At 34.8% G+C, this 21,863-nt stretch overlaps 1 protein-coding gene and 1 pseudogene across 4 annotated transcripts; one reads left to right on the top strand and one right to left on the bottom strand.

Annotated features, from left to right (window-relative positions):
* Window positions 1-1,000: 1,000 nt before the first annotated feature.
* On the top strand, window positions 1,001-7,445 carry LOC120085701 (uncharacterized). Of its 4 annotated transcripts, XM_090317634.1 has the most exons (7): window positions 1,296-3,018; window positions 4,321-4,344; window positions 4,431-4,627; window positions 5,659-6,291; window positions 6,416-6,717; window positions 6,820-7,097; window positions 7,187-7,445. In XM_090317634.1, exon 1 carries the CDS (start codon window positions 1,871-1,873, stop codon window positions 2,921-2,923), a length of 1,053 nt encoding a protein of 350 aa, XP_090173760.1. In that variant the 5' UTR covers window positions 1,296-1,870; the 3' UTR covers window positions 2,924-3,018; window positions 4,321-4,344; window positions 4,431-4,627; window positions 5,659-6,291; window positions 6,416-6,717; window positions 6,820-7,097; window positions 7,187-7,445. The 4 variants fall into 4 exon arrangements, with proteins under 4 accessions (XP_038897774.1, XP_090173760.1, XP_038897775.1 ...); XM_090317633.1 differs by having other exon boundaries at window positions 1,358-3,018; window positions 5,659-5,887; window positions 6,222-6,717; window positions 6,820-7,445; XM_039041846.2 differs by having other exon boundaries at window positions 1,001-3,018; window positions 4,321-4,627; window positions 5,659-6,717.
* LOC120084924 (uncharacterized) lies at window positions 5,521-7,179 on the bottom strand (annotated as a pseudogene).
* Window positions 7,446-21,863: the final 14,418 nt, after the last annotated feature.

Raw genomic sequence — 21,863 nt, 5'->3', positions numbered from 1 at the left:
TCTTCCAATTAAGCCTAGTAATTTTCAATGGACTTCTAAACTTATAAAATTAGGAAATTTATTAGATATAAAATAATTTGTTTTTATAAGAGTTTATCGTACACTTTCAAAATTAACTATTCATTGCTCATACAATTAAAAGTCAACACTGCACTGGATAATATTTGATTTTTATAATTTAAACTTATTAATACTACTTTTATCTAAAAATTTCTTAGTTTTACCATTCACTCATAGTTAACGCATATAGTTTGAATTCAAATTAATAATAATAATTTAGTCTCTGGTAATCATTTATATATACTTTCGATTTATAGATTTATTGTTTATGGTTTTGAGAACGTCAAATTTTGAAAACTAAAGAAGAAATTTTTTTGAAAAATCAAGTCCAATTTTCAAATATATATAGTTCAAAATAAAATGAATCATTTTTTAAAGAAGTTAATTTGAAAGTGAGAGAAACAGCTAGGAATAGGTTGATGGATTTCAATGTGCCACACAGCCAACAAAAAACTTTTCGGTGAATTTTATCACTTACACGATGCTACGTACGTGGCTTCCATCTTAAACGACAACCTCCACGTGGAATTGAGCCTAGAACGACGTGGCATTAGCAGCCGATGAGCAATTCTCCGACATGTGGACCCGTTAAGCCGAACCCATTATACTCGGCCCAAAAAGCCCACCTTCATATCGGGCTTAGAGAATGGATCGCGAAAAATGGGCCTGAGGCAATACCGGCCCAATATTAGTAGGTCGGTAGCCCACAGAATTCCATTTCTCCATAAAACGCTCCGCATTCTGTTCTCGCCGTAATATGTTCCGAAAATGTGAACCCAAACCAAATCAAAGAGCCAATGGTTTCCCTTAATCTCTCTGAAACCGACCATGGATTTGCAAATAGATTGAGCAAAAACGAAGCCGTCACCTTTTTTAACAGAACTGTACAGAAGTGATGAAAAATGAAGTGATTATCATTGTGTCAGAGCAAAAACTATGTGCTGATTTAGTTCTGTTGCCAGACTCTGGTTCTTCACCACCCCAAAAATGGGATTTCAATCAAAATTGCAGAGAAACAATAGAAAAATGAATACTTAGGATCTGACTTCTGATGAGTATTATAAAGAATTGTATGGTTTTGTTAATGGGGGAATTTTTAATGGAAGTGTCAACTTGGAAGAGACAATGGAAACAGAAGAGACCAAGACCCAAATGGATAACCCACAGAATTGTGGCTTTTTTGGCTTTTGGGTTCATCCTTAAAAGAGGCTAATGTCTAAAAATGACCTCGACATGGTGATGGACACGTGTCCACCCTCCTCGATCCTCAAAACCCTCGCGAACCTCCATAAATCTTGTCCTTTCTTCCTACTTACAGCTCTTTATTCATTTCCTTCGCCTCCATTTTCGCTCTCAGACTTACACTCTGTTTTCTGGGTTTTCTCCTTTCCAATTAAGGAGTTTTTCTGTATTTGGGTTTGTGTTATTTTGTTGCTGAAATCACCTGATTTCATTTTTTCCCCTTCCCTTTGCCGCGTTGGGTTGTGACTTCTGAGAAGGAACCCCACGATCGTATTGGATTTCGTGGTGAGATGAGTCCAATCTCAGAATCTATTACAAGAGGAAAGCATTATTACTCCATTTATTGCCGTTATTGTGTCTTGTAGTTCAGCTTCTGATCTCCCCTTTTCGTTTCTATGACCCTTTTCATTTGGGTCTTTTCTGGATTTCATTTTTGAAGTGTTTTTGTTTTTGTTTTTATGAGTTAGTTCTGTTAGACGAGATAAGAACTGTGATTTCATAGTTTGGAGAAGGAAGACGGGTATCTGGTTTCTGGGGTCGTTTGTGATTAGTGTTAGAACTGGCTAAGATGAGCCTGGATGCAGCTGAGGATGAATCAACCTCTGAAATTCATATTCCAGCAGAGATTGATTGGGATATGTTAGACAAATCCAAATTCTTTTTTCTGGGGGCTGCTTTATTTTCAGGTGTATCAACAGCACTTTATCCTATTGTTGTTTTGAAAACTCGACTCCAGGTTTCAGCTACCAAGGTATCATGCTTTAAAATGTCATATTCTATCATGCGTCATGAAGGCTTAAGAGGATTCTACAGAGGGTTTGGAACCTCTTTAATGGGAACTATCCCAGCTCGAGCCTTTTACATGGCAGCTCTTGAAGTGACCAAGAGTGGTGTTGGAAGTGCAACGATTAAGCTAGGCTTTTCAGACACCACAGCCATGGCTATAGCCAATGCAGCTGCAGGGTTGAGCTCGGCCATGGCTGCTCAATTGGTCTGGACTCCAATAGATGTTGTAAGCCAAAGACTAATGGTTCAGGGCTGCAATATCAATGCTAAAACCAGTGTTTCTAATCTTAATTCTTGCGTCTATAAAAATGGTATTGACGCGTTTAGAAAGATCATTTATGCTGATGGTTTGCGAGGATTATATAGGGGATTTGGGATTTCAATATTGACATATGCTCCATCAAATGCAGTTTGGTGGACTTCTTACTCTGTAGCTCACAGACTCATTTGGAGTGGTCTAGGCTACTACACAAGTAAGAAGGATGAGAGTTGTATTAGTGGTGGCTATGGCTTTAAAGCAGATTCTAAGGCAACAGTGGCAGTTCAGGGGTTGAGTGCAGCCTTGGCCAGTGGAGTTTCTGCAATCATAACAATGCCACTGGATACCATCAAGACTAGATTGCAAGTTTTGGATGGAGAAGAAAATGGCCAAAGACGCCCTCTAACAGCATTGCAGACGGTAAGGAACTTGGTGAAGGAAGGCGGGCTGAATGCTTGTTACAGAGGGCTTGGACCGAGGTGGGCTTCGATGGCCATGTCGGCGACCACCATGATCACAACCTATGAGTTTCTCAAACGGCTGTCTACTAAGAACCAAGATTGTTCGAGCAGATGATGATAGATATACAAAGGAAACATTGCAAGTTACATGATTGCCATTTTCTGACCATATACAATAATGGTTTGGATATTTTCCTCGAGGCAGATAATGTATGCCCTTTTCTTTTACTTAAGTAATTCCGCTGTTGTTGGGTAGACTTTGTTCAAGATCATACTGAAAATGACATGAAAACTTGTAATGCTTACACCTTATCAATAAGGCAATTCATTGTTCCTTTCATTTCCCTTGTACAAACGTTTGTGCTAATATAAACTAGTTATCAATGATTTGTATTCTATTGTATGCTTCCAAGAAATGTGATCTTCTACTAGGCCTATCTTATTTGCTGACTGTTGTTGCTTTTCAACTATGAAGATCTGATCATTCAAATTTGAAGATTTTTTTTTTTTTTTTTTTTAATTGTTCTTTTGGTATTAAACTTTAAATTTCGAATTTTACACCTGTTCCAGAGTGATAGTTTCAAAGTATCGACTTATTTTTCCAATTTTGTTGTTGGGCGGGAAATCCTACTATTGATAATGATCGCCTCGTGTTCATGGCCTACCCCACTAATACATTGGGAGGCTTCATTCACTCTAAGGTCGGTTCCAGGAGTAATAATGATTAGAAGTCATAAAAAATTTTCTCTGAAAGATCAACAGGAACTTGGAGAAATTTTCAAACATTCCAAGCCCTTACATTTTGGCCACCCCTAGTAGATGTGGAGTCAACAAAAATCATAAGTTTTTTTTTAATTTAACATCTTCTAAAGTGAAAATCCCACTGTTATTTATCTCCTTAAGGTTTGTATTTCGTTGCAAGGATGAAGAATCTTGATTACTTATTTCTTCAATGTCTGTTTGTTCTCAAGAGGATTGTGGTGCATACTGCCTTATGAATTTGCTGTTAATTGAACTTTCACCATAGATAATCTTCTTTCATTTTTTTACCAATTAGAAACATTTTTGGTACCATGGTTGTGAGAAATGTTCTGAAGAAAAAGAAGTGCATTTACATTATAAAACTGTCCAAGTCCAGAAGTTTTCAATCACAAAACGATCCAAAGTAACAGATAATTTGACACAGGCTTTTTTGCCTTTCACCATCTTTGAGTGGATTTGTGGTTTTCTAACTTTTCTTTATTGTTCGTTGTTTGTGACTACCAATGCTTCATGGTTAAAATTTCTGTTTCCTATAACTCAGTAGTGTTGATGAACGAGGAGGCTTAATCACCATCATCTAAGAAGCTAAATTTCTGTTTTCCATGAACTGATCTCCCTTCCAGCATCTTGTCTCGCACTGTTAACATTTAGCTACTTATGTTTAATGTTCTGTATCTATTTTCGTCACTGTTGCTACAAATTGATACTCGTTATTTCTTTTAGTTAGTTTTTCTCTCCTTTCATTTGCAGGGGAGAACAAAACAAACAAATAAGGTCTGTGCTTTAATGATTCAGTCTGCTCAGTGAGAGATAATGAAGTGTTTGAATTGAATCCTCTGTCTGTTTTCCTTGTATGATAGCAAGCAACAGAGGAGTATCCTATAAGTAACTAACGGCCACCGGTTTCATCCAGTTCAGAAATGTTAGGATCCTTCAGTTGTAAAGTTGTGCTAACTTTTGTTTTCAAGGATACCATTACTAAGAAGTGGATGTAACAACAATCAGGAAATAACTTTAAAAGGTAGTGTTGGAGGGAGGCCTACACAGCTCTCAACAGGTGAACTTTCATCTTCATGTCTTCTATTTCTTCCTGGCCTTTTATACTTACTCTGAGAATTTGAAGTCTAAATGAGAGAGATAATTTGTAATCATTATGTTTGATTTGAGGGTTTTGCTTACTTCCGTTAATGTCACATCAGTCGAGCCAAAATAGAATGTGGGTGTTGAATGATCGTAAAGAGAATGTTTGCATGAGAACATGGATTTAACAAAGGAGGTCAGAACGTATCCATTTATTCTTTGGAGGATCTTTCATGTGAGGGTGGATTTTTCACAGTCTATTGCTAAATATTTAGAAAATTAGGTTGTATATGTGTGATTATTCCAATGGGGCAAATATCTGTCAAATCAAGACTTGGTTGATGCTATGAGTTTCTCTTCTGTTTTATGTTTGCTCACTGAATATCTGTTCGATAGGATTATTTTCTGCCAAGTCTCATTTGTCATACTACTTGGAGGACCTTAGTAACAAACCCATTCTATATGTTACAAGCTGGTACGTTTACGAGACATGAATTCCCTCCTGTTCTTGAAGAAAGGCAATAATTCTTAGTTTCTTGGTCTCTTTACGCTTCAGTCTGACTTTGTCGAAATCAGCCTGTTGTCTTTCTGCTTCGTCTATTTTCTTGTCTGTGCGATGACTTGTTGATTGAGATTGGTAGGTTTGAGATGCTATCTGAGGAATGATTCGTCTCAAACTGCATTAGAAAGAACTTTTTTCTCTGTTCATGAGTTAGTATTTACTCGTTATTACTAAAACAAACCTTCAAACCCATTCTCTATATGGAAAAAAAAAAATTGTTTTTGAGAAGTTGGAAAAAAATTTACACCATTCTTAAATACCACCTGGTTGCATATTCATTCATTGAAGAGTTTACATTATATTGAATGTTAAAATTCCTGTGAGGTTCTTTTAAGGGAGAAATTTTCGGGTTGTTTGAAGCTTAGAGGTTTCATTTGCTTGAGCATCAGAACCATCGGGCAAAGCCATGATATGGAGTCTAACATTATCCATTCTATCCATGGCAGAAACAAGAGTGCTTCTTATCTCGGCTTGGTCGCAGCAGTGAATTAGCCCAGTAGAGCTTACGTTTGATGGGATTACGCTCTTTCCTTCTAATCGGGAAATCAACAGGAGATAGTTGGTTGCCTTTGCCTCTTCCAAGAGCCTGCCAAGTCCACAACGGTCAGCCGCAGAACCTTTTGTCACCGAACTGACACAGATGAAACCCTGCATCAAAACACCATCAGGCATCAGGTCTCTATGTTTTTTCTTGAAGAATATTTTGATTTCTTCAACAATACAAGTTTTCTTTTCTCAAATTTAATGCTTTGGATTGAAAAAGTTAATTAGGCCTTGTCTTTTAGTAATTTCTATAGTTCCTATTTCTTGTTACTCATTTGCCGTTCTCAATAAGATGTATTTTTTCACCGTTTCTGTATTATTACTCTTTTTAGTTTCTTGTTTCTTCATATAACTGAACTATGAAACAAAGAATGTGAAACAGAAAAAAAAAACTTACAAATTGGGTATGTAATTACCTCTTCGGTTCTTTGGATATCCATTCCGAAACGAACTTCCCCCGGTTCAGGAATCATTTCAAGTGCAACTTCTGATACTCCAGGCAGAAACCATAGCCTTATTCCATGCACAACTCGCAGGTTTGGAGTGTTGTTTTGTTGCTTGCTCCACCATGATTCTTTTCCTGTGTTCCTATTTCTCTTCTTCGTATGAAGAAAATTTTAAACCAAACTAACAAAGTGAGAATCAACATCGGATTTGCAGATGGGATGTTAAGGAGTGACCTGAATTAAGGTCTACAATCAAGCCGATATGCATATTACCTGAGTTACATTAACTATCTGTTCTGTTTGAATATTGACAAACACCAGAGGTGCTCCTGAAGAAACTGCAGCACAAAACCAGGCCATACACCGGCTAGTCGTGGCCTCCATGGAGTGCTCACCTTTCAATGGCATAAACAGGATGGAGCTTATGACTGAAGAACGATGGTCAGGAAGATGTAGGTCGAGTTTCTTGCTCCATTCATATTTCACACCTCTTCTGTTAAATTCTTTGCCATCCAGGTTTGATATTCTTCTACTCATTTCTGCAAACATCAAACTTTGTTATGTTTTCAATTCAAATCCCTTCAATTCAAGTTGTTTACAAACCAGCTCACCCTGCAGTTCAGAGCACTGGTCCAAGGTGAGATCGCCGAGTATCGCGACATGGCGATCATCAGTTGCCGCTCGAATGGTAAATTTTCTTTGCAAAATTGATGCCTTCTCTTGGATGATGCGTGCTCGAAGCTTAAGCGTGGCATCTCCACGCTTCACCTTCAACCAGACAACCTCAAACTGCTGGTTGATCTTGCCCAGATGCGAACTAAGATCAGCCTTGGCCTTGGCCGATATGAACAGCTCGTCGTTATCACCTTCTGCAACCCCTTCGATTACATCTCCAGGTAACGGCATTGTCTCATCCCAATCCTCCATGGCTTCTTGCTTCACTTTTTTGACACAAACGACTGTTTGAAGATTACTCATTTTTTAGGATTTTGAAAGATCAGTGTGATATTGACTGCATGTCCTTGAGCTTAAATTCAAGAAAATGGTGGTGGCATTGGATCTGATTATTTCTTGAATATGTTTCGAACATCTCAATGGTGTGGGATTTTAGGACTTTACGCCTAGGAATTTGGCGATTTCAATTACTTTATTACTACTTGGGATCTGTATCAATTTATAATTAGATTTGGTTTGTAGTTAATCACAGATTCCAACATAGTAAATAATATGCTTAGTCGACTAAACCAAGGATCTTCCTTTTATGTTAAATATGTCTTATACACAATTATGCTTAGTCCATATAATTATTCATTAATAATTTTATCAACATTCTTATAAATTTCGAACAAACAATTCTTGCTTACTGACTTTTAGAAAAATTGCATTGTATGGCAATACATTTTAAGACATCAAAGTCATGACTTCAACTTTTTTATAATTGTAGGTGGGACAATTCCATAGCAATCACATAGAAATCAGATAGCAATCAAATTTTCAGGTGGAAGTTTTTTTATATGTTTGCAAAAAAGCAAAACCTAGAATGTGTCCAATTTTCAATTTTTTTTAATTAAAGTTGCAATGGCGCATTTTATTTATTTATTTTATTATTTTAACTAGACTCCCAATACTTCTTAGAAAAATGAATTACAAAGATCAAGATCAACATTTTAATTCTTATTATTTGATAGTAACTTGTAATAATAAATACACAAATTGATTTGAGCATTTCTATTGAATGGAGTGAGGACGATGCCATCAATTTGTTATCGACCTGGGAATTGGAGGTAAGTTAGAAGTCAAGAAGGTGAATCCGAAACCTTTTCACCAATCCTCTGGTAAGCATGCCTACAAACAAGGTTTCACAATGAGCCTTCCGTATTAAGTTGCCTCACAATGATAAAAGATAGCTTGCTTACGAAGGCGAAAGGAACAAGTGGAGTATACAAAAGGTGATGGGTGAAAAAAGTTAAGTAGGAACAAGGGTTAGGTTAGGTATCGATCACGATTTGACTCTGTCTTTTCACATGTGGCGACGTATAGTTTGTAAATTTGCTTACCTTAATCAACATCAAGCCTCTCTCTGTTTCGAAAACTGGACATCTAAATGTTTTGCGCTCACAACTGCCATCGATGGAGGAGTTGGGAGTGGTTGAACTTTGAGAGAGACTAGAAGAGGCGTGGAAAAAGCATAATATAATAGGTTAGGGTTAGGATTAAATAAAGAGTCTTTTCTTAGACACGAGATCAGCGAGCAGAAGCAAGACTAACATCGAAAAATCCACATTTCTTATATTTAAAAGTTGAATAAGTGAAATAGTACTGAAAAGGAGTCAGAGTCTCTTAAGAAAGGAAGAATAAAAATCATATCACAACTTGGTTTGTTCTAAAATAAAATCATAATATGTTTTTTAGCTAAGGAGTAACTACCTTATTTATTTATTTTTTTTTCAGAAAAGAAGAGCTGCTTCATATTATAATTTATATTAATGGACATTACTATTAATTTGTATACAATAATAATAATAATAATAAATTGAAAGGCGGATTCCCCTTTGATGTGGAAGCAAGGTTCACAAAAGAAAATAAAAAATAAAAAAACAAAGAAAAGGATTATGTGCTTCAAATTGTTGTTGTTTTCCTGGAGAATTAGACATGTCTGTTTGTCTGTCCTTTAACCTACATGCCTAAAACTTAGAAATCCTCATTTTGGTACAAATTTTGATATGATGGGATAGAATGTATAGAAATAAAGATGTGGAGAATGAATTACCTACTCTTAACCGTTAAAAATAATGAACTTTCTCAGACGGCGACATTATTCATATATATAGTCTTGATGAAGTAATGAAAAGTAAATCAGTAAAATTTTGAGAGGGTTACCCTAAATTTAGGAGGAAACGGATTTTAGAGTTCATTAAGACTATAGGACTCACACTTCCCTCCAGACTTCTTAAAAATGTATTAAATTCAAGTTTAAGTTTGATTTGAATTGTGCTATTTTAATGAACTTTTAAACTTTTTATTATAATGTTCTCCTTTCTCCCATCTGTGTGTTTTTTTTTTTCCTTTCTTTATTCTAATTACTCACTTAAAAATCCTACAAATAAAATCTTTGAAAAGAAAAAAGAAAAAAGAAAAGGAGAAAAGAACAGAAACGACGGCGTTTTAATCAGGTACAATTCCAGCACAAAACTGAGCCAATTCTTGGCGTAGCCTTTCCATTTCAGCCTCAGCTCTGGCCTTCGTCTCTGCATCTCTCGATCTCAATTTCGTCCCCAACGCTTCCATCTTCCTCTGATAACTCTTCACCTGACATCCCATTTTCATTTTCCAAGAAAACCCCATTAATGATGAAAACATTTGGGGAGAAAAATTAGAAAAAGGAGAAAAAATAAAGGACCTTTCTGTAAGGCCAGCGGCGGAGCCCACTTCGGCGGCAGATCTTCTTGACGACAGTGAGACAAAGGTTCATCTTCTTCGCTGCCTCGCTGATTGGAAGGTGAAGATATTCTCTCAAATCGTTCACCGTCATTCTTCCGGCTCTTTGTCTCTGTTCCGATTGACATTTAAGGAAAAAAAAAAACAGAGTCACTCTGTTTTACTCTGCTTTTATGAACCACCATTATATGCTTTTTTTTTCTTTTTTCTGTCGGAGGATTTTTCATTTTTACGGACCTGTCTTGCAAGTGGTGTTTGAGGAACTCGCCGGCGACCTCCGAACTCAGGCGCCGGATGTGGTTGTTGCTCCATTTGGATTTGATCTTCTCTCTCTTCTTCTACATCGAATTCTTCTTCTCCCTCTGCAACTCAAGTTATGGAATTAGTAAGCACATTTTCAGTTTATCTGTACCTAATAGTTAATTTTGAAATAACAATTTGACACGTGTCAAACTTGTTTTATAAATATTTTGATTTGGACCGTTCTCAGATATAGAAGAATAAATTAATTTATTCATAAATATATCAAAATATTACTATTTATTAGTGATAAACACAAATATGATATTAGTGATAAATACACATGGACAACATATTTGTGTCTATCACTGATAAACAGTAATATTTTGTTATATTTGAAAATATTTCAAGTAATTTTTTTTATTTAAAATAATTTTTTAATATAAATATATGATTATAGTATTAAAGTGTATAGAAGCTATATTTTTTCTTTCACGTTTAGAAAGTCATTTCAAACAAATCATTGACTTTAAGGCATAAGGTATATAAAAAGATACATATTTGATAATGATCATAACAATCTAGAAAATGAAGAGTATGTCTGTAATGACTTGGTTCATTAACTCAAGTTCCATTAAAAGAACAGTCTATAAAATCTGACAAAACTATAAAACTCGAAGATAATAAAGTACACAAGCAAAGGGAATTCTGGGAACAAGACATAGACACATGTCAACAAATATACACAAAAATCTTGTACAACAAACTAGTCCTTATCATAATAGTGAAAACAAAGACACAAAACAACCAATCATATGTTCTTTAACTACTTAAAAAAGTCATTTCAAACAATTCGTAAAAAGTCGAAATAAGGATAAACCTGGATAGAAGGAAAGTGGTTGAGGGGAGGATAACATAGGGGTGTCGTCGTCATCCCAATCCAAACCAATGCACAAAACATCATAAAAATCAGATAATGGCTCCGGAAGAGTTGAGTATTCATCGACCATTTGATTCAAATAATACTGCATCATGAAACGCTTCACTTCCTCTGTACTTTTCTTTGACAAACTGAATTTCCATCCAATTTTTTGTTAAATTAACATTTTAGTTAATTTATTATCAAATTTGCAAAAAAAAAAAAAAAGGAAAAAGAAAAAGAAAACTCAATTAAACCTTCTTGTAATCAATTTTGATAAAAAGTAACTTTTATCACCATAATTGGTTTTAAGATTTATTAGAAATACATTAACCAAATTTTAGATATTGCTCACCAACAAAAATAAAAAATAAAAAATAAAATATTAAATTATAAATTTAATTTATAAATATTTAATTAATTTTTAAGCTTTCAATTTTATATCTAAAAAATCTTTGTATGCATGTCTAACCGCTTTTGAAAGTTCAAGAATTTATTTGATAATAAATTAAAAATTAAAAATTCTATTAAACAGAAAATAAATAGATACAAACTTGGAAGTTAACTTACTCGAACATTTTGTATTGTGTGAAGCTTGAAGAATTCGTGCTACCAATGGTGGGGAAACTTTCTTCTAGAACTGCATGCCATAGTATTCCGAATCTTCCATGGATCTCCAGCTTTCTCGTGTTGATACCTACCATAATATATAATATATAATATATCACTTCAATATTAGCTTTGCTTTTCAAAATACCCACAAATTTATTTCATTTTCTGATCTCCAATAAACCAACGTAATATTCAAAATTTTAGGTCAAATTACGGGGGAAAAAAAAACTAAAATTTACAATTTATTTAAATACAAACCCCAAATAATTTCACCTTTATAAATGTTTCAAAACAGACTTAAAATGTATATGATGGTGTTCAAATCCATTTATTTTCTTTTAAAAAAAAGAAATTGAGTCGCAATAATAACATTGCAAATCTTAAATTTTGTCCTAACATTCCCTCAAATTTCAAGAGTCTTTATTTGTGTAGTGTATTCCAAATGTATACGAAGAAAAATTTGCACAAAATTTAATAAAGTTAAAACAATATTTGGGTGATATTTTAACTTCATTCTATAACTGATCCATGTTGAATCATTATTTGAGTATATTAGGATTTGAATTCCTTTCTTGAGCGAGACATCAAGTATACGTGTATACTGATCAACTAATTAACCGATATCTAAGTTTGACGGATTTAACTTATTCTCAATCCCTTCATCTATGTTTTGCATACCATTTCAACTACATAATGAAAAAATAAAAAATATATATATATATTTAAAAAAATTAAATAAAATTTGTCACATAATGGATAATGATTGGATAAGTAAAGGACGGAAAAGGGCTAAATGCAAGATAGTAGCGGCGATTAACTAACCATTGGTATGAATGATTTCTCTAAGAACTAGGCAGCAACTACAAGTAATAGGTTGAAACGTATTAATTTCAGGCGTAATCGAAAGTTGCCTACTGAAACCACCGCCACCGTCACCGCCGACGTCGCCGTAGTATCCCTGATTTTGAAAATTTTCTTGCTCTTGACGTTCCCGATGACTAGTTTCGCCGGGAAAGAAATAGTAATTACCACTGGAGGGCCCCACAGTAGAACTCCAATAATCCACGTCAGCAGGGGCCGGAGCTTCACCGGAAGTGGAAGGGGGCGGTATTAAATTTTGGTCTGCAGCGGCGGAATTGGCCATTAATTCAGCGGCGGTGGGTTTGATTTGGGCCATGAAACTGAGAATGTCGTCGGTAAATAGAGGGTAATTCCGATGGAATTTCCATGATGGGAACTCGCCGTCCCCTGAATCTGCCATTGGCGGAATTTTGCATTGGAAGGGGATGAGGAGGATTTTGAGTGAAGGGGTATAATTAATAATTTGTTAAAGCGCGGGAGTTAGTTTATTACCGTTGCTCGCGGCGGGCGGTTGGTTTTTTTTTTTTTTTTTAAAGGTTGCGAGGTGGTGATTCGGTAAGGTCAGTTCTAGAATAACTATATTGTTTCACCAATTCAAATGAATAATTTGATATATTATTGACCTAAAAGGTTGAGCCCAAATGGAATTTCACTTTTAAGTTTTCTCACACCTTATCTAAATTAGAGGGTGAGAGCAACCAACGAACCCTAGGGAGAAAAAGTAAAGTGAACGAGACAGTAGAATCTCGAATCTCGAACAATTTAGATTATCCAATTCAAAATGTAATTGGTGGGTTGAATTGGTTTTATTCTTGGATTTAGTTTGATTAAATTTTTTTATATTTTTTTAGAGTTGGATTCGGTCATGGGTATCTTAAAAAAATTTGAATTGATCAAACCCCACCCGAATTTTATATACATTAGTAATATATATATTCCCCTTCGTTTAAAGTTTGATTATTTTTTATTGATTAATTTGTGAATTTTTAATAGTTTTTTAAATTGTTATGATATTTATCTTTATTTAAAGTTTGCAAAAAGTATCATGGATATATGGTATTTAACATTTGAATTTTACGACATTTTAGTTATTATATAAATTTACATATTTTTAACGAAAAAGAAAATATAAGTTATAACCCCACAACCCAAACCGAATTTTAAGAGTTGAGTTGGATTGGATTCAAGACTTTATTTGAGTCATTTGAATTGTCAACCCAATCAACCCTAATTTTTGAGTTGGCCTAAAAACACCCTCAATCTAACTCAACCCAATCTATATATGCCTCTAATATAGAAGAGAAAAATGATTTGATGATGCTAGCAATAGATTATAAAATTTTGTTTTGAAAATTTTAATTTTAGTACAAGTTTTTAGGTCATTTGCACGAAACTCTCTCAACCCAATCAAGTTTAGGAATTAGTAAATAAAACCGTATATGGTGATACATAGTGCAAAATGATATTAAATTATAAGTTTAGTCTACATACTCATAGATTTGTAAATGGTTTGTGTACTTTAAAACATGTCCGTTAGATTATTCTTAATTATTTTTTTTTAATTTTGGGTCTAATGATCATTCAACATTAAAAACGTCTACTATATCGTTAAAACTATCAATTTTGTTCCAATAAGGTCGCGAATTTTCAAGTTTTGGCTAATTACCATTGACCTATTTAACAATTTTGCAAACTCATGAATTTATCACAAAATTGAAAGTTTTATGGTTCTATCATGAAATTCAGTTCTATATCCAAAAGATATAATTAAATCTTAAATTTTTTCAATATGACAAAAACCAATTAGACATAAATTTAAAGGTTCATGAGCTAATTTATTAAACATTTTTAAAGTTCAATAGTTTATTAGATACAAAATTGAAAATTAATAAATTTACGTAACACTTTTTGAAGTTTAATAATCAATAAACATAAATTAAAAAAATCATGAATTAAACCATTAATTTAATCGTAAAACAATGTGTTCGACAAGTTTTCTGCTGAATTCGAACTTTATATTTGTATTGATTTGTGGTATATAAAGTTACAATCTCTAATATATATATTCATTTGATTCTTTCTCTCAAACGTTACAATAAGTTTAAATCTTCCAAACCTTCTTACAAGTTTAGTTTTGAAGTCTTCAGGGACTTGGAGCCTTAGTCTTCCAAGTCTTCAGTCTTCAAATCTTTAGAGCTTGAGAGCTTTAGTCTTTAAAGGCTTGAGAGCTTGAGGGCTTAAGAGCTTTGGTTTTTCGAGCTTGAGAACTTTGGAGTTTCAGTCCTTTGGAGCTTGAGAACTTGAGAGTTTCAGACTTTAATTCTGCAGAACTTGCTTTTGATCTTCAAAGTTTTCAATCTTTCCCTTTTTTTCAATCTTCAGACTTTAATTCTGCAGAACTAGCTTTTGAGCCCAGCCACTTTCTGGGTCTGAGTCGGTTTGGGCCCAATCACTCTTTTTGGCCCAAATTTTCTACTATGGGCTTGAATTGAGTCGAATTTTGGACTCAGACAATTTTAAATACTTAGTTCGATTCAATTTATGATTCAAAGCCCAATCGATCATTGTCCAGCCAAATTTATTGGTCTAGGCTTTACCAATTTTGAAGGTGATGAGCCCATTATTGTGATTAAATGACCAAATGGACGACACATGACATTTTGTGATTGGACGAAATTTCTTCTCCAATAAATGCCCCTTTTCGAAATTTATGCACATTCATGTGTGGATGAATTTCGAAAACATTTTATACTTTGAGCATTGATTTTAGTTTAACTTATCAAAATATGAATTTGGTTCCCAATTTAATTTTGCATTGATTTTGTCCAATTACAAATAGATATGACAGGTGAGTTTCAATCAGATGGAAATTAAATTTATTCAACCAATTAATACTTAAAACATGGTTAATTTTAGGCTATATTTTCAATTTGGTCTAAAATGGAACCAATATTTTCCTTTTCAAATCTGGCTAAGTAAGAAATTTTAGCTTTAAAACAAATAAAATATTTTTGTTTTGCCGGATTAAAATCCTAGAATATTTATTTAATTGAATCCAAGATTGTTAAATTTAAACTTCTTTTTTGTTTGAAGCTTAAATCCATCTACTTACTAACTTGTTAAAATCCCAATCTTGAAATCAACCGAAAAAGATTTTTTTTTTCAATAAAAAAAGAGAACATTAAACAAATATCTTTTTTTTTTTTTTTTTTTTGTGGCAATTAGATTCCAATGCCAGTATTTAGCTTTGGAAATCTTAACCTACTTGGATTTAAATCCCAACCTCCTAGGAGATTTTTTTCAACTAATCCATGCCCTTCCTCTATAAATTGGAATCATTCGAAACACACAGTCCCCAGCCTCCATAGATCGCACTCAAGAAGAGAAAAAGAAAGTAGGAAACATTTCAATTTAGATTTGAGGACAAAACTCAAATAATCCGTTTTTTTTTTTTCCAGTTTTTTCCTTTTTTTTCTTTTTGGTTTTTGACCAATTGCATCTGATGGTATTTTTTTCATTCAACTTGTTTGAATATTTCAAATAAATGTATATATTTTTGTAGAAGCTTCTTCTTTTTCTGCTTCCTTTTACTTGTTTTTGCCGTCGGATTGCAACTGCAATCTGAGTTCACATGAACGAATCATTTTTCTCTTTCGAATCCGGATTTTCGATTCACTCGTCAGATGCGACTTTCATTTATTTTTTTTTTACCGGAGTTCATCTATTCTATGGGGTTGTGTTAACAGAGGGGGAGATGGAATGGATAGAACATAGAGAGAGAAAATGGGGGGAGGGAGGGAGCGGCATGGGAGAGACGGCGGATGAGCTGCCGCATAACAGAAAGAAAGAGAAGAAAAAAATGGAAGAGGGAAAGTAAAATTTGGGGGTTTAAAAGAGAAGAAAAAAGAAAAAGAAATGGAAGAGGAAAAGTGGAATTTGGGGGTTTGACAGAGACGGAGAGATGGGAGGGAGAGAAAATGGAGGGCGGCTGCCTGTCCTTTTTTCAAAAAAAAAAAAAAAACTATTTTTTTTCTTTCGTAACCCTTTTTTGTTTGGTTTTTTTCCTTTTTTTTAATTAATTATTTTTTTTCTTTTTTTTTACCATTTTTTCTTAAATTTGGCACCCGTCCTCAAACATTTTAAAAGATGGAATTTCCTTCCCGTGGGAGAGGTGGTGTATGAGCATTGTCTTCTATTATCTGTTACGATAATGATGTGTGTTCTGAGGAATGTCGTATCGATGTGTGTTCTGACAAAGTTTACAATGTTTTCCTTTTTAGTCTCATCGCTTCAGCCCTCCGAAAATTATCAATCTTGCAAATATAAGAGTGTCCCGCCGATGACTTAGGCATTATGGGTCCAACCAGGTCGAGTCTCCAAGCTTAAAAAGGCCATGATGAAAGGTTTTGGTGGTTGATGTATAAAATTTGCATTGAGTCGTGGATCAGGGTAGGCCAATAGTAACCCATTCTTTTTATTTGATGTTGCATTCTTTTTATTTGATTTTTTATTTGATATTTTGATCTCTCCAGTTTATGCCCTCCATTTATCCATTAATCTCCTAACATAAATGAAATAAGGCTTTAAATCTTCATTTTTTTACGTCATACTGGATCTCAGGAGAAATGAAGACAACACCGGCACTTGCTCCACTTCTTGTGTCACGCCATTGAAGTACATAGTCCAAGAGATTCCTTACTTTCGACAAGGAATACTTCTTCATCAAGCAAATTTTTGCATAATTTCCAATTTGATGGGATTGGATGGTTTGCCAAGAAATTTGCTAATGCTTGACCTTTCACTTCTAGGGTATATACACAATATCATAGCCCATTTAGCGAGGCGTCCTGCGATGAATGGCTTGAATAGGATATATTTAATAAGATTGACCTCTTCTACCAAGTGTATAGTGAAGACTTGCATATAGTATCTCAACTTGTCTATGGCAAAGAACAAGGCAAGACACATCTTTTCAATTGGAGAATAATTCAGCTTATCTTAGATAATAGAGTGCAAATTCCTTGCCCTTTTCCTTTTCTTGTGCAAGTAGCCCTCCAAAGGATCTTTCTTGAGCGGCAATATATAATATTAATGGTTTTTCAGCTGTAGGTGTGCTTAAGGCCAGAGGATTGAGCAAATACTTCTTTATGCTATCGAAGACATTTTGGCATGTTTGATCCCATTCAAAGACCGTATCCTTCCTCATCAATCTCTGAAATGGTTTCCTTAGTCACGGGATCCACCATCCATTAACTACTAGGCACTCCACTAAAGACCGATAGCTGCACTCTTCTTACAACAGATATATTATGTGTCCATCTTAAACAATTATGAGATAATTGTGTTGGTTATTTTTTTCCATTAACCGTGAAAGTGGGAGGTTATGTTCAGTTTTCATAACTGAAGGATAAAATGAAAAGCATTTTCACGAAATATGTTTTAATAGACTCTTTCTAATGTATGTAATCGGTCAAATTAGAAAAGGCAACTAACGAAAAATCATACAATGACATGTTTCTGAAAAAACAAACATATTGATCTACATTAAATTTTAGCAAATACTCTTTAAAAAACAAATCCAATTTGGTTTAAAAAAATCTAAATGAACCCCGTGCAACATCTAGTTTTGCAATGACACTTCAGTGGTTTAGGATAAAAGCCACCGAAGAGTAGTCAATTTATCCCTCATCTGAATTGAGACACTCTTAACCAATCATTACATCAGAACAACTTTTGTTCCTATAATGACTAGCCATCATTGATTTGGTCAAGAAATCATTAACTTAACATGAGGAGTGGGGGTGTCCTTGTGCAAAAGAGTTTATACAAGATCAGACAACGAAATTAGTCACTATTACTATATAACGCTGTTTATTGTTTAGACTGACTATTTCAAAGTGATGACCTAGGTAACTTGACCTTAATCCTGAGCTAACTATGAACTTCTGTTGGTGGTTGTTGCTCTAAACCTCTAAAGTATCGTTTCAAAAACTAAAATCAATAGTTTAATTAAGGTTCTTTGATTACATGTATTTTTGCTAAATTTATTGGATAATTATGTAATGGGTTAAGATTGGTTTGCCTTTGAACCAGTCCTAACCAAATGACTATGTTAAAAATGTGCCTTTATATAAAATTTTATGGAGTGATTTGGTTATGCTTCTATGATGTATTGACCGTGGGTGATCTGGTATTTTCACGAATTATGTTGCTGTGGACATGATACAGGATATTACGTTTGTAATATGCTCATTGAATGGACATCATCCTGCAAGGTTCGATATAAACCTTCTGATATAGGTCAATCTTAGATTTGACATTTTTTGGATAGCATCAATTTTAGATCGATCGATTTTGATTCCGTGGTGCCTTACGACAAACCTAAGAAGCTTTCCTAAAGTCATACCAAATGCACATTTAAGAGGGTTCATTCTTAATTGATATTTCCTCTGGCGGTCGAATATAAGCTTTAGGTCCTTACTCGACGTGTTTATGTAGCATATCATTGAATTTTTTTTGTATAGCACGCTGGTATGTGGCACCTGCATTCTTTAATTTGAAAGGCATCACCTTATAATAGTATATGCCTTTTGGAGTTCGAAACGTTATTTTCTTCTCATCTTCTAGAGCCATTCGAATTTGGTTATATCTCGATGATCCGTCCATGAAAGATAGGGCTTCATGCCATAAATCTGTGATAGGCAAGGGAAAGACATCTTTTGGGCATGTATTATTTAGGTCACGAAAATTCACGCATACACGTAGTTGGCCATTTTTTTTTTCTTACGGGAACAATATTGGCTATCCATGTTAGGTACTTGATTTCACGTACAAATCCAACCTCTATTAGCTTGTTATCTCCTCTTCAATTTGAGGAATAAGTTTTGGTCGAAAGCGTTGTTGAGCTTGCTTGATTGGCCGATACCCTGATTTAATTGCCAGACGATGGAGCACAACTTTTGGGTTAAGCCAGGGCATTTCTTTATACGAATAAGCAAATATGTCTTTATATGTCGTGAATAAGCTCACATATTCCTTTTCTTCATCACTAGCAAGTTGTGCACTTATGAACGTTGGGCGAGACTCTCCCATCGTTCCCAGGTTGACTTCCTTCAGCTCATCAACCATTGATTAACCATCATCCTCCAATGATAAAGGAGCTTCTTCTACATCCTTTTCAAGCACGTTAGAATTTGATGCTTCCTTTATTGTGACATGGCAACAAGTTGCATCCTCTTCATCATCTGAGTCATTTTCCTTCGGTCGAGTGATAATTGTTGGGGTTGATGCTCTAAAGCCTCGTGTCCTATAGTTTGTAAACAGTTTGTACGAATGCTTGTGATGTATAATATATGATATTTTACTTCACTTCTTGTTTTTGCTCAGTTGAATATTTTATTTGCTTTACCACAAACCAATAAACTAAAATACCTGATTGTCTATATGTAACTTAAGCTTGTATATGGTGACATACAAGTGATAATTATGGAATAGTTGCAAGTGTTGTAACTTGTCACAGATGGTATGATCCTGATCAACCAATAAACTAAAATCCCTGATTGTCTATATGTAACTTAAGCTTGTATATGGTGACATACAAGTGATAATTATGGAATAGTTGCAAGTGTTGTAACTTGTCACGGATGGTATGATCCTGATCATTCGTGTAGGGGACATGCGAGTGGGGGCGTCCTATACAGAGAGTTTGTATAAGACCTGACCACGAAGTGTTAGCGTCTCGTTATATAACATCATTCATGACAGAGACTTCACTTCACTAGAATGACCATAGGTAACATGACCTCAATCTTGAGTGAGTTGGGAAGTGATCCTTTGATTTGCAAGTTCGCCGACTCAAACCTACCACTTTGGGGATTTGTCTGATTTGGGAGCTGGGAACTCAACTACACAAGATGGAATTCACTCCTTCACCGAAGCAAGGGTAAGTAGATAGATAACTCTCTTAAGGGCTGATTTCAGGGTTTGAATGATATAGTGTCACATACTTTCTCTTGACCCGAGAGGTGTTTACACATAGTTGGACTATGTTGTATTGTTTATTAGAGGAATCAGTGGTACTCAAAGAGTGAGATGTAACTATAGGGGCAAAACGGTAAATTAACGGATGTACTCAAAGAGTGGTTATATATGATGGACACAAAAATATATCTGTGGTAAGAAGAGTTCAGCAGTTGGTCTTTAGTGGAATGCCTAACAATTAACGGATGATGGATCTCGTGGCTAAAGAGTTTAGTCAGCTATTTATGTACTGTTGAAGCTTCGAGCCATAGATCCATAAGGTCTCGTTGGTAGCTTGGATATAGTCGAGAATCAATTTTGGGTCAGTTTGAAATGTTAAAATTGACAAGATGGAGTTCGATTATATATAATACAATTGAACTGGTTAATTATGTATGATATAATTGACTAAATGTATGAGATACATTATTTTGGAGGAAATTAGATATATATATGATTTATATCAAGTAGTGGAGAAATTACTATAGTAGATATATGATATCAAACTATAGGTTAAGAATATAATATGATTATATTAATTAATTAATTAATTAGGCGGTTATGTGATAATTGGCTGAGAATTTCTCCTGAATCGTGCGAAAGTGGGAAGATCAATTTCGGCTATTGTAACTGAAGAATAAAACAAAAATTGTTTTCATTTTGTAAAGAGTTCAAAAAATTCGCTCACAGTGTGAAAACTTCACGATCGCTTAACGTTGAGAGTCTATACGATAGTGTCTATCGTCCTAAACGATCGCACACCTGTGCACTAAACGATCACTAATGATTTCTAAACGATTGCTTACGTTTACTAAACGATCGCTTAGCGCGCCGAGCAGACCTAATCGCTTAACATTTGCTAGACGATCGCTTAGCTAAACCTACACGATCATGTACCTTGACCTAAATGACAAGCACCCGACTATACAATAGTCTTCTACTATCTCCCACTTGCTTGTTCGTTCTACACGATCTTTTTTTCCTCATCCCCTCTACCAATTTCATGAAAGTCCACCCTTTGGATTCTCACTCCGAGAATATCGAGGGCTTCGAGTGGTGGTGTTATCCTCGGCTGCTGTTTGTTCGTGCGGTGTTGATCGTGTAGACGACCATGGTGCTGCTAGGCGATTGCTTGCTGGACAATAAGGAGCAAGAAGAGTTCGCTTCTGCTGGACTGAGTTTGATTGAAGATTGTCTTCAACTGGTAAGTCTTTCGATCTTTTGTATTTTATTTGTTAAAGTATGCCAGTAATTAGTGTTATAATGTATCTATATGTTAGAATGTATGTGTGGTAATTCTGTCACAATGAAATTGAAAAGATCTGCTTCCACTTATGGATACTCTTGTTTAAAGGTTCCTTCAATTGGTATTAGAGCCAAGTTTGGACAACCGTCTGAATAGCTCAAGCACGAGGCTCTTAAGTATATATTCAACTCCAAAATGGAAGAAGAAACCTCTGTTCGTGAACATGTGCTTAACGTGATGGTCCACTTCAATTTGGCGGAGTTGAATGGGTCTACTATCGATGAGGGCAGTCAGGTTAGCATAATCCTGCATTCTTTACCGGAGAGC

Source organism: Benincasa hispida, chromosome 9 (genome assembly GCF_027475165.1).
Source record: "Benincasa hispida cultivar pf3 chromosome 9, pf3_genome.v1.1, whole genome shotgun sequence".
NCBI lineage: Eukaryota > Viridiplantae > Streptophyta > Magnoliopsida > Cucurbitales > Cucurbitaceae > Benincasa > Benincasa hispida.
This window is presented reverse-complemented; position numbering and strand designations above follow the sequence as displayed.

Coding starts and splice junctions, on each gene's coding strand:
- LOC120085701 (XM_039041846.2), top strand. CDS start 1,871: ATGAGCCTGGATGCAGCTGAGGATGAATCAACCTCTGAAATTCATATT.